General features: G+C 35.8%; 1 protein-coding gene across 5 annotated transcripts in view; it reads left to right on the top strand.

The window, feature by feature from the left end:
• Positions 1-13,378, top strand: part of SANBR (SANT and BTB domain regulator of CSR) — a 54,029-nt gene that overhangs the window by 18,924 nt on the left and 21,727 nt on the right. For all 5 annotated transcript variants that reach the window (XR_006815164.1, XM_045979974.1, XM_045979975.1 and 2 more), the window contains 4 exons: positions 2,909-2,995; positions 3,106-3,216; positions 5,685-5,808; positions 9,550-9,702. Coding sequence is in view for 4 of the 5 variants with exons in the window: in XM_045979974.1 (XP_045835930.1) it covers positions 2,909-2,995; positions 3,106-3,216; positions 5,685-5,808; positions 9,550-9,702 (475 nt within the window). In the remaining variant the exon portion in view is untranslated. The remainder of the gene's footprint in view (positions 1-2,908; positions 2,996-3,105; positions 3,217-5,684; positions 5,809-9,549; positions 9,703-13,378) is intronic.

The raw sequence follows: 13,378 nt of genomic DNA, 5'->3' as shown, positions 1-13,378 counted from the left end.
CCCCACCTTCCTCTCTGCCTACCTGTGATCTCTGTCAAATAAATAAAATCTTTAAAAAAACATTAAGATAGGCCTCATTATAAAGAGGAAGAATAGTATGAGATGAGGTCAGCAGTGGTCATATCATTTAGCTATTCATTAAGTCTTGGAAAGAGGGTACATTTTATTCTAAATGTCAGTGAGAGCAGAGGAATGGCATGATCTGATTTGTTTTTAAGAGATCATCCTCGTTGCTCTGGGGACAATAGACTATAAGGATGTAAGAAGCAAGAAAGCTATGAAGAGGCTAGTGCAGTAGTCTGGTGAGAGATGAAAGGGTTTGGACTAGAGTAGGAGCTGGTAAGAAGTAGATGGATTCAGAGTGTGTTATTAGATCTGACAGATTTCAGATGGAATAATGTGGAGAGAGAGTGTATCCTAGGATAGTTACTAGATTGAGGTTTAAGGAGCAATTAAGTGGATTATAGTGCTATTAATAGAGGAGAGATTGAGGTGAGGGGAATCAGGAGATGAGTTTAGGTCTTATTAAGAGTATTTGATATATTTAATATACTTTTGGGACATCAAGGTAGGATAGCATAGATAGGTGTATAAGTCTGAAACTTAGGTCAGAGGTTAGAGCTTAAAATAGAAATGTGAGTAAATAGATTTGAAGCCATGGAACTGGGTGAGATTTTTTTTTTTTTTTAAGATTTATTTATTTGTCATAGAGAGAGAGAGGGAGAACACAAGCAGGCAGAGGCAGAGAGAGGAGCAGGCTCCCACTGAGCAAGGAGCCCAATGTGGGACTTGATCCCAGGACCCTGGGATCATGACCTGAGCGGAAGGCAGCGGCTTAACCAACTGAGCCACCCAGGCATCCCTGGGTGAGATATTTTTGCAAGGTCATTCTTTCTCCACTGAATTGCAGTGGCATATTTGCTATAAATCAGGTGACTGTATATGGAAGATGTGTTTCAGAACTCTCCATTTTGTTCTGTTGACTTTTTCTTCTTTTTTTAAATTGAAATATAGTTATCACACAATGTTATATTCGTTTCAGGTGTACAACATAGTGATTTGACAACTCTATGCATTAAGCTATGCTCCCCACAAAAGTAGCTACTATCTGTCACCCTACAATGCACTTACAAAACCTTTGACTATATTCCCTGTGCTGTGCCTTTAATCCCATGACTCCCTCATTCCCTAACTGGAAACCTGTATTTTACACAGTCCTTCACCCATTTTGTCCATTCCCCTATCTCCCTCCCCTCTGGCAGCCATCAGTTTGTTCTCTGTTTGTTTGTTTTTTCATTTGTCTTTTAGATTCCACATAAAAGTGAAATCAGATGGTATTTGTTTTTCTCTTTTTCACTTAGCATAATGCCCTCTGGGGTCCTTCCATGTTGTCAGAAATGGCAAGATCTCATCCTTTTTATGGCTAAGTAATATCCCATTATGTATATACATATACCATATCTTTTTTATCCATTCATCTATGGATGCACACCTGGGTTGCTTCCATATCTTGGGTATTGTAAATAATATTATAATAAACATAGGGGTGCATGTATGTTTTCAAATTAGGGGAATTACTGGATCATATAGTGGTTCTACTTTCAATCTTTTGAGGAACCTCATCTGTTTTCCTCAGTGGCTGGACCAGTTTCCATTCCCACCAACAGTGCACAGGAGTTCCTTTTTCTTCACATCCTTGCTGTCACTTGTTATTTCTTGTCTTTTTTATTCTAACCATTCTGTCACTTGTAAGGTGATATCTCATTGTGGTTTTGATTTGATTTTGATTTCCCTGATGATTGGTGATATTTAGCATCTTTTCATATGTCTGTTGGCCATCTGTATGTCTCCTTGGAAAAAATGTTTATTCAGGAGCATGGACACAGTTTTTTTGGTATTAAATTTTTAAGTTTTTTATATATTTTGGATATTAACTCTGTATTGGATATATCATTCGTTAATATCTTCTCCCATTCACTAGGTTGCCTTTTTGTTTTGTTAATGATTTCCTTGCTGTGCAAAAACTTTATATTTTGATGTAGTATCAATTGTTTATTTTTGCTTTTGTTTCCCTTGCCTAAGGGGACATAGCTATGAGAAAGTTGCAAAGGTCAACGTCAAAGAAATTATACTACCTATGCTTTCTTCTATAAGTTTTATGGTATCAGGTCTCACATTTAGGTTTTTAATCTGTTCTGAGTTTTTTTTGTATATGGTGTGAGAAAATGATCCAGTTTCATTCTTTTGCATAGAGCTGTCCAGTTTTGTTGATTTCTTTGTCTCTACTTATATCAGTAGTACACTATCTCAATTACAATGGCTTTATAATACTTTTTTGGTATGTAGTAATCTAAATTCTGAGACCTAAATACTTGAAAATGGGGTTAATATCCTAAATCCAGATCTGGCCTCAGGATATACAGTTGGAGTTAATAACATAAGACTTAAAATTTAGTCACATTATACAGAATTGTAAAGTTTTTATAAACATATGTCAGATGCTTAATGCTATGTCTGGCACTCTTTGCAAACAGTATTCATTTAACCCTCATAAAACCTTGTGAGTTTAGAATTATTAGCCCCATTTTATAGATGAGAAAACAAGGTTCACAGAGGTTAAGTTGTTGCCAAAATCGTATACCAAGTTGTTAGTAGGCCCTTAAGTTTTCAAGTTCCTCAATATCAAATATTCTTGTCAAAATATATTCTTGATTAAGCATTTATCATTAGTAGGTTTACTTACTTAGAACACTATATTTCATAAATTCCTGAAGAGAGTCTCTCCAAGGATTTACTAGTTTTATTTTCTACATATGCAGATAGGTCAGTGTTTATTTTCATCACTAGCAAGTAACTTTAATAATGTAAATAATAGAAAATTAATTTGTTGGTCATTTGTTGTTAATAGTAAACTTTTTTGTAAGAAGATTGAGAGACTTTTTGATCCTGAGTACTTGAACCCGGATTCTCGGAATAATGCATCGACGTTATACAGGTATAGTGATGTGTTTTCTTTGGTATTCTATACAATGCAGCTAAATTGTTTAATTTTACCTCATTTTAAATGTTCTTCTTGTTTGTTTTTGTGTCTTCTTTGTGTTATAGATGCTGTTTGTGTAAGAAACTTTTAACAAAAGAAACAGAAAGAAGAATTCCTTGCACTCCTGGAAAAATCAATGTGGATCAACATGGAAATATTATCTACATTCACATAAGGTGCAGTAAAAATAAAGTACACCTTTCAAATGTGAATTACTAGTATTTTTCTAAAAACATAACTAATTTTACAAGGTATAAAACAACAGTTTTTTCTGATTCAGCTTTGACTTGCAAAGATGCTTTCAAAACAAGTTTTGTAAAAGCTGTCTTTTGTTTATTGAGTAAATTTCATGATTTTTTAGACTTCAAAATAATAAAAATTATTGTGCATTAATCTTGAAAGATATTCTGGTCAGTGCCATTAAAATGATTTCTTTTCTCTAATGATTTTATTATACAAACATTATATTGAATTTGACAGAGAACCATATTTACTTTCAGATAAATTTCGGTAAATGAGGAAATTGTCTTTAAAATTGGATATTCCGGGGCACCTGGGTGGCTCAGTGGGTTGAAGCCTCTGCCTTCGGCTTGGGTCATGGTCTCAGGGTCCTGGGATCGAGCCCCGCATCGGGCTCTCTGCTCATTGGGGAGCCTGCTTCCTCCTCTCTCCCTGCCTGCCTCTCTGACTACTTGTGGTCTCTATCAAATAAATAAATAAAATATTTTTAAAAAAATAAATAAAAATAAAATAAAATTGGATATTCCTGGGGTGCCTGGGTGGCTCAGTCATTAAGAGTCTACCTTTGGCTCAGGTCATGATCCCAGTATCCTGGGATCAAGCCCTGCATTGGGCTCCCTGTTCAGCGGAGAGCCTGCTTCTCCTCTCCCACTCCCCCTGCTTGTGTTCCTTCTCTTGCTGTGTCTTTCTCTCTGTCAAATAGAGAAAATCTTAAAAAATAAAACTGGATATTCCCTAATCTATTTATTCTTCATACTTTGTCAGTATTCCATTAATATGTAGCCCAATTTTATTCCCCTTTAAATTCAAAACTAGTTCTCATTCTCAGTAGAGGGAAGAGTATTATAAATTGGTATAAAATCTTAGAAAAGCAAGAATTCTGAAATGTATATATTCTCTACAAATACATAAATAAAAATAAATAAGTAAATTCCTGCTAGGAATCTATCCACAAAAGTAATTTTAGATTTTTGAAAACACTCAACAAGAAAACCTATTGCTATATTGTTTAGGTAGAAAAGAAAAGGGCAACATCCAAATGATTAAATGAACTAAAATCTATCCATGTAGTAATATATCTATATAAAACATTAATTCTTAATGTGCAGCCTTTGAGAATAATGTTGTCAAAGTATGTATACTTATATAGCAAGTTGTTAATGGTGAATTAAGTGAAAAAAGTCATAAAACTAGAAACATTCACTAAAATGTAAACTGTGGTGTTACCTTTAAGTGATAGTATTATGGATGCTTTTAATTTTGTTGTTTTTTTCTATGTTAAAAAATGTACAGCACTTTTGTTAAAGGAAAAAATATTATAAATGTTGTTTCGTATTTTAAACATTAAAACAAATATAGAGAAACACATTTAACCCTATTATTAATATTACAGTCATGCTTATTTTTTAAGCATTTTTTTAAGTTTTTTTTTCTTTTAGTAGTCTCTGCACCCAACATGGAGCTCAAACTCATGACCCTGATATCGAGTCACATGCTCCTCTTACTGAGCCAGCCAGGTGCCCCTCGAGTCATGTTTAAAATTTTCATTTTTCTCTTCATACAATAATCAGGGGAATCTTCGTTAGTTATTATAAGCACGTGGGGTTATTTTTGTCTTGAGACTTGATTTCACCTTTCAGAAAGTACTTCCATTCTGACAGCAATAACTGTTAACTATGTGAAAAACTTGCTATTGTCTTCAACATTCATTTTTGTTGTTTTATTTAAAGTATTTTCCTATAAGTCAGCTATTGATGACATTTTTTTAAGTTGACTTTAATTAAAACAGATGTGCCTATGCAATTTGTAATAACATCATGACATTTTGTTGTTTGTTGAATAAGGACAAAGATAGCAAAGCTCAAAATGATTAAGGGACTTGGAAAAAACAGGAACTGGAGTTACATATGGACATAGCAAATAGGGTTGTAAGCCTTTGCTATTTTTTAAGTTTATATTAACTTCAAAATGTGTGTTACCAAGACCTGATTTTATATTACTGTATTACTCAATTACTTGAAAATGCCTTTTGAAAATGATATAAAGAAATGTTTAGAATCACCATTGATTAGTAACTTATTTTACAATATGTACAATTAGAATAAAGGTTCTGTTTAGCATCATATGCCTAAGTCCCAACTGTTAGCGTGCTCAAAATATATTTAGCTTAGCAAAATAATTTGGCCTTCAGTCTTTTGTATCTTTTTCTGTTGTCCACAGAAAAAGAGAATAAACAAACTCCCAAATGAGATTTTTTTCTACTATTCAATGTAGTCTATCCCACAGCTATCATTTGGGGAATGTTTTTGGAAATAAGCCACAAATTTAAAAACATTTGCTTAAAATAAATTGCTTTTATTACTTGCTTGTAAAATAATAGAATAATTGAGGCTCTTTTCCCCAGGGATAAGACTTGGGATGTTCATGAGTATTTGAATAGTCTTTTTGAAGAATTAAAATCTTGGAGAGATGTATATTGGCGCTTGTGGGGAACAGTCAACTGGCTAACTTGTTCAAGATGTTATCAGGTGAGTTGTTTTTTTTTTTTAAGAATCAATATTTGGGGGGCGCCTGGGTGGCTCAGTGGGTTAAAGCCTCTGCCTTCGGCTCGGGTCGTGATCTCAGGGTCCTGGGATCGAGCCCCGCATCGGGCTCTCTGCTCCGCAGGAGGCCTGCTTCCTCCTCTCTCTCTGCCTGCCTCTCTGCCTGCTTGTGATCTCTGTCTGTCAAATCAATAAAATATTTAAAAAAAAAAGAAAAAAAGAACCAATATTTGGGGGCACCTGGGTGGCTTAGTGGGTTGAGCCTCTGCCTTCGGCTCAGGTCATGATCTCAGTGTCCTGGGATCGAGCTCCTCATCCTGCTCTCTGCTCAGCAGGGAGCCTGCTTCCCCTCCCTCTCTGCCACTTGTGGTCTCTCTCTCTCTGTCAAATAAATAAAATCTTTAAAAAAAAAAAAAAAAAGAATATTTTGCTCTGCAAACTCTTAAGATTTTATTATTTTTTTTAAAGATTTTATTTATTTATTTGACACAGAGTGAGAGAGACAGCAAGGAGGGAACACAAGCAGGGGGAGTGGGAGTGGGAGAAGCAGGCTTCCCACTGAGCAGGGAGCCCAATGCAGGGCTCTATCCCCAGACCCTGGGATCACGACCTGAGCTGAAGGCAGACGCTTAATGACTGAGCCACCCAGGGGCCCCTAAGATTTTGTTTTTAAGTAATCTCTATATCCAGTGTGGGGCCAAACTCAACCCTTAGGTCAATCATTCCATGCTGTACCAACTGAGCCAGCAGATTCCTGGCCAGCAGAGCAGGCCTTTTAAACATATGCTGTTTAATTAGTATGTTTGGATGTGTTTGGACAATATATGACATCTTTTTAAAGAAACTAGTGGTAAAAACAATGGCACTATTAAACATTGCTTGTATCTGGTTTTGTCTCTCTTACTATGTATCTTCAACCTCCTCCTCTTTATTTTCATTACTGAAACAATCATGCTTTGTCTAATTTTTAGAAAATCAACAGGTTTTAGGTGACCAAATCTATTTTTTCAGTGGGGAAAAAAAAATCAAAATCCTTACCTTCAATTATTTGGGCCAAACTGTTTCTCTGTTGGCCCATTAATTTCTTTAGAAACTCAGAAGCACTTGGTACTATTGATATGTGCTCTTCTTACTATAGCAGTTGTATTCCCAAAAAGATTATAAGATTTTGTTCATTTTGTTTAATAAATGAAATCTGTAATAAAAGCATAAGAAAGCTTATTATTTGAAGGTACCTACAATAAATCCTTTTATAGAATAAGTAGATCTTTGTAAGTCATGGTCATTCCTAATCAGTCTTAGGTAAAAATCCAGAGTGTTCTACATAAATTTTTTTATAAATGCCTAATGTCTTCCTGCCCCCAGTAACTTTCCTCTCTCACTTGAGTAACAGTTTTCAGTAGATGGAAGTAAGAACAGCTTATCAAACCTACCATGGTGAGTTTTTTCAAACTATGTAAATTTCCACCCAATGGACTCCCAATTCCCACAATTTTTTAAATTGGATTTGTTGAAGTATAGCATCCATTTAGTAAAATTTATCCTTATACAGTAGAATTCATCCTTTTTTATGAGGTTTGACAAACACATATAGGCATGTAACTACCACCACAGTCAAAGCATAAGCCACTTCCATCAGCCTAGACATTCCTCTGGGCCCCTTCTCATTTCTTTTTTTTTTTTTTTTTTAAAGATTTATTTATTTGACAGAGAGAAATCACAAGAGAGGCAGGCAGAGAGAGAGGAAGGGAAGCAGGCTCTCCGCTGAGCAGAGAGCCCGATGCGGGACTCGATCCCAGGACCCCGAGATCATGACCTGAGCTGAAGGCAGCGGCTTAACCCACTGAGCCACCCAGGCGCCCCGCCCCTTCTCATTTCTTCTTCCACCCCCAGCCTCTGGCAGCACTGATCTGTTTACTGTCCCTGTTTACTTGGCTTTTCCAGAATGTCATATACATAGAATCATACTGTATTTTGCTTTTTGATCTGGCTTCTTTTACTTAGCAAATAGATTTGAAGTTTATCCATATTGCTTTATGTGTCAGTTTATTTCTTCTTTGCGCTATATTGTGTAAATGTATCCCAGTATGTTTATCCACTCACCTGTGAAGGATTTTATAGTGTTTCTAGTTTAGAGCTATTATGAAAAAAGCAACTATAAACATTTCCATACAGGCTTTCATATGAACATACGTTTTCATTTCTCTGGAGTTATTACCTAGAAGTAGGATTGCTGGATTGTGTGGTAAATGTAAGCTTAACATTTATGATGCTTAGTTTCCCAAAGTCCTTGAGTCATTTTGCATTCTTGCCAGCTCTGTGTGAGAGTTCCAGTTGTTCCACACTCTCACCAGCACTCTTTGTTGTTAGCTTAGGTTTGGGGAGCGGTGGGGAGGGAGTTGTTTGTTTGTTTTTTAAACTTGGTAGATATTTAATAGATACTCCCTACAACGGACTAGCACTAATAATCAAGGATTTCAAGCTTCTAAAATCTGACTCGTTTAGCATGTTGGAACACAGAAAGTATGAGGGACTTTTTCACTTCTTTATAGCAAATTGAATATTGATTTACAGTATTTCTTATGGAGAGTTTATAAACTCGTAAAATATTTCAGATGTAAAATATTTTGTGTATGAGAGTATACCTTATAGTTATTATCACTCAAAAAATTTTAAAAGATTTATTTATTGAGAGAGTGCAGGGGCAAGGGGCAGAGGAAAAGAGAAAATCCTCAAATAGACGTCTTGCTGAGCGCAGAGCCTAATGTGGGACTCAATCTGAGGACCCTGAGATCACGACCTGAGCCGAAACCAAGAGTTGGCCGTTTAAGTGACTGAGCCACCCAGGCACTTCTAGACTCAAAATTAAATTAAAAACTGTTTAAAAATCATAATTGGAACTAATGACTAAGAATTTGGAATTATGGACTATCTTTTATTGCTTTTATGTTTAAAATAAATGCTTAAAATTGTTAATGTTGTTCTTTATTTTATCAACTTGTAAACATCTGAAAACTATTAATTTTATTATTAAAATTCAACTATTCAGCTATTGAAAGTTATCACATAGTTTTCATTAACATTGGTGCTAAATATTTACCTTAAAAAATATGTCTAAGAATAATCAAGTGAGGCAAATTTTATTTCATTTTTTCATTGGAAAACTTTTTATTTGATTAGCGTGTAATTACCTGCCATAAAATTCATTCATTTTAAGTGTATGATTCACTGATTCTTAGTAAGTTTACAAAGTTGTTCATCTATCACCACCATCCAATTTTAGTACATTTCCACCATTCCAAAAAAAAGTCCCTTGTTCCCATTTGCTGCCGTTCCCCAATTTATCTCCAACCCCAAGTAACCACTAATCTACTTTGTGTCTCTAGAGATTTTCCTTTTCTGTACGTGTTATTTAAATGGAATATACAGGGTCACCTGGGTAGCTCAGTCGGTTAAGCATCTGCCTTCAGCTCAGGTCATGATCCAAGGTTCCTGGAATGAAGTCCCCAATTGGGCTCCCTGCCCAGCACAGAGTCTGCTTCTCCTCTCCCTCTACCCTTCCCCCTGCTCATGCTCTCTTGCTCTCCCAAATAAAAAAAATAAAATATTTTTTTAAAAATTAAAAAGAAAATGGAACATACATTATGTAGTCCTGAGTAAAGTTTTTTGGGATGTAGAATTTTATTGTGGGAATAATAATTGATTTTATATATTTCTTTTATTCAGGCTTTTCTCTGTATAGAATTTTCACATTGTCAATATCACTCAGAAACAGTGGTTTATCCTACCGCATCAAGTTCACTGAGTACCGTTGGCACTGGTATTTATCCCTGCTGTAACCAAAAGGTTCTTCGGTTTGATCCCACTCAGCTTACAAAGGTAAATTTTGTTTTTATGTTGTTTGTTTTAAAGATTTTATTTTAAAAAAAAGATTTTCTTATTTTAAGTAACCTCTCCACCCATCATGGGGCTGAAACTTACAACCTCAAGATCAAGAGTCTCATGCTCCACCAATTGAGCCAGCAAGGTAAATTTTGGATGTTGCCCTTTTGTAGTTACAGTGCTCACTGCACTGTCTATTTCATCTTTCCTCCTTTTGTTGTTTTTAAAGCATAAAGATGATACATTCCTATAGGAAAGACTTTAAACAATACAAAAATAAGTATAGTTAAAAGTAGAAGTCCCTTTATACCACTCCCTTGTTCTGCATCTTTTCTTAGAGGTAACCACAGTTAACAGTTTCCTTTCAGACTTTGTTTTATACAATTTTTTTTTAATATTAAGTTTTCTTGCCTCCTCTGTTTTCCAGATTTTATTTATTTGAGACAGAGCATGCATACAAGCTGGGAGTAGGGCAGTGGAAGAGGGTGAAGCAGGTTCCCCACAGAGCAGGGAGCCTGATGCAGGGCTTGATTCCAGGACCCTGAGATCATGACCTAAGCCGAAGGCAGATGCTTAAGCAACTGAGCCACAGAGGCACCCCTGTTTTATACATTTTAGGCACAAACTATATGCAGTTTTTTATATTGGAAATAGGATCATACTGTTCATATTATTCTGTAACTTGCCCTTTTCAATCAACAATATACCTAGGTTATCTTTCTGTCATTTCTTTTACTGCTGCATAATATCCTAAGCTGTGCATATATCACAATTTATTTAACCAACCACCTATCAATGAACATTTAGGTTGTTTCCAGATTGGTGGTGTTTGTGTGTTGTAATGAACATCCTTGCACATATATGTTGGTACAAGATGTGACTATTGCTGTAGGTTAGAGTCCTTGATCACTAACACTTTTGAAAATGTTATGTAATTAGATTTCATCAGTGGAGGAAAAGAACCTCAAGCTCTTCCTCCTCCTCATCCATACAACAGTTATTTCTAAAGTACCACCGTTGTGTCACACACTGTGCAAGGCAGGGAATAATCTAATTTCTGTAAAATTAAATAGTTTCTCCCTTTGTGGAGCTTATAGCTCATACAGTCGTATCAAAAAGGGGGGTAAAAAAGCATGCAAAGAAATGTTTGAAGAAGCATGCAGGACCATAAATGTCTATAATAGGCTGGTCTGACCTGGGCATTGAAGTCAAGGAGTTGGCATTCGGTTGAAATTTGAAGGGTGGGTAGGAGTTTTTGAGGCAAAGAGAAGGGACATAGTCTTCATACCAAGGCCAGAAGGAACACAGTGAATGAGAAAGACTGAACAAAACTGCCTGTTATAGAAAACAGTTTAAGAAAAGGCTGGCAAGGTAGGTAGGTGTTAGGCAATGCAGGGATGGGAGCTTGTAGGCCATGGTTTTGTTTTGTTTTGTTTTTTGTTTTTAAAGATAAGTTGCAGTGTGGAGAGTGGCTTAGGAATATTAAGTGTCATCAGGTATGAGAGTAGTTACTGCTTAGTCTTAAAGATGATGATAGCTTGGCCCAGGGTTGTAAAGATGAATTCAGAATTTAGAAGGTAAAACTGAAATGGCTTGATGGATTATATCATAGAGGAAAAAGTCGAGAATAACTCAGTTTCTTGCTTGTGCTACTGGATAGTGGTAGTTCTGTCTACTGAGGAGGAAACAAGAAGGGAATTAGGTTTGGAGAAGCTCGGAGTTCTGTTTTGGACATTTTGAGATTGAGGTGTTTTAGGAGGCAACCAGGCAAAGAGTGTTAGATATGTGGGTTTTGGGGCTCAGAGAATTGGCTACCTGGAGGTGAAAATTTTAAGTCTTTTTGCACATAAGTGAGAATTGAAACCAGCAGGTCTAGGTGAGCATAAGAAGAGCAGAGAGCCTACAGAAAAGCCTAGAGAAACTCCCAGAATTTAATGGCTGGATAGCAAAGCACGAGCCTACAAAAGACAAAGATCAGGAGCGGCAGGAATAATAGAAGGAAAACCAAGGATGTTGTCATGAAAATCGAAGGAGTAGTATTTGAAGAAAGAGAAAGTAGTCTATGATGCCAAATACTGCCAAGAAGTCAGAAAAAATAATGAAAGAAATCTGTCCTTTAACTATGGTAACCTGGAATTCATGTGTGAAAACTGTTTTGTTGGAGTACTAGATACCAGAGCCAGATTGGTATGGATTGTGGAAGAACAAATGTGGGCAGGATGAATAGCAGCCCTTTTGGGAAATTGGAGAATGGAGAAGCTAAATCAGTAATTATACTATAGGTATTTGGTTATTGTTTCTGCTTTATTTTGTTTTAATATTAGAGATCTTTTTTAAAGTCAGTGGGAGATCCAGTTGAGGAGGAGAGGTTGATGATACAAGGTTATGAGGCAGTATTAGTTTAGATGAGAAGAAGGGCAATTCCTCTGTTAGAACAGTAAAGAAAGAGTAGGATGTTTGCAGTTATTAGTAATATTGTGTTTCTATCATTTGGATGCATTTTTTCCAACCTAATGCCTTTCCTCTTGTCTCTGAAGTATGAGGAAAAGCCATCTGCTAAGATTGAGAGGGGAAAGGGAAGGTTCTTCCAAGGTTTGAAGAAAGTGTTCAAGGTTTGAAATAGTCTTTTTGGAAAACATGCGAGTGAATTTCCCAGAGAAAGGTTGTAGGTTCCTAAGCAATTTGAGAGCCCAATGGAGTTTGGTAATCCTAAATTCACAATGAAATCCAGCATGCCTTTTATGTGACTCTCTCCAGCAGGGCTAAACTGCTTGAGTGCAAATATGGAGACAGTGGGTCACTGAGGTTTTACCAGGTGGGTATGATGAGATTTAGGGCCAAGGAATTTTGGGTATTTACATGAATATTACTGAAATGGTGGATCATGGGATTTAAGCTGGACGGTAGTTTGTTATATTTACAATCAGTCACCAACTTCGATTAGTCAGAAATTTTATTGATGAGGTAATAGGTTACCCACATGATGTTTGTATTTAATATTAGCTAGATGGTTTGCATACAAAGCTATTTAAATCAGGTATGACACCGTAAACGAAATGGAATTAGCTTTGATAGGCCCAAGACTTTTATTAACTCATGGTTTTGTTATATTTTGCAAGTAATATGATTTTTAGTCATTGATTTCTTGGTGGATATGGTGTTTCTGTTTTAACTATCATGTTCACATTGTTGTAAACAATACTTCTAAAAGTTGTAACTCATTGTCTTGTTATTGTCTATTTACTGGTTGTGTTAACCCCTTATATTCCATTCATCATGAGACAGTTGAGGAATAAATAGTAATTAAACTGTATGATAAATCTTTATGTGACATCATGGATATTGTTGAGGTGATTTCTTAGGCTAAGTGAAATCTAAATAGTTTATATGGTGATTTATATTTCTAGTAATGGCAGACCTAGTAATTCAGACCATTCCTCCCATCAAAAGGCAGTAAAAAAGCTAGATGATATATAAATATAAAGATTAAACTGAAAGCATTAAAAAAGTTAATAAGATAATAAGGAATTAGTGTTAAGGTATAGGAAATGATAGAAACCTAAGGGAGCCAGCACTCGGGACCATTTTTGCCCTGGGAGCCAATACCAGTCTGGAAAGGATCTGGAGGAATGGAGTTAGTAATGAGTAACAGTTCTACCCTTACATTTTCAGC

Source organism: Meles meles, chromosome 15 (assembly GCF_922984935.1).
Source record: "Meles meles chromosome 15, mMelMel3.1 paternal haplotype, whole genome shotgun sequence".
Classification (NCBI taxonomy): domain Eukaryota; kingdom Metazoa; phylum Chordata; class Mammalia; order Carnivora; family Mustelidae; genus Meles; species Meles meles.
Note: the sequence above shows the minus strand (reverse complement) of the source record. Positions and strands in the feature narration are given on the sequence as shown.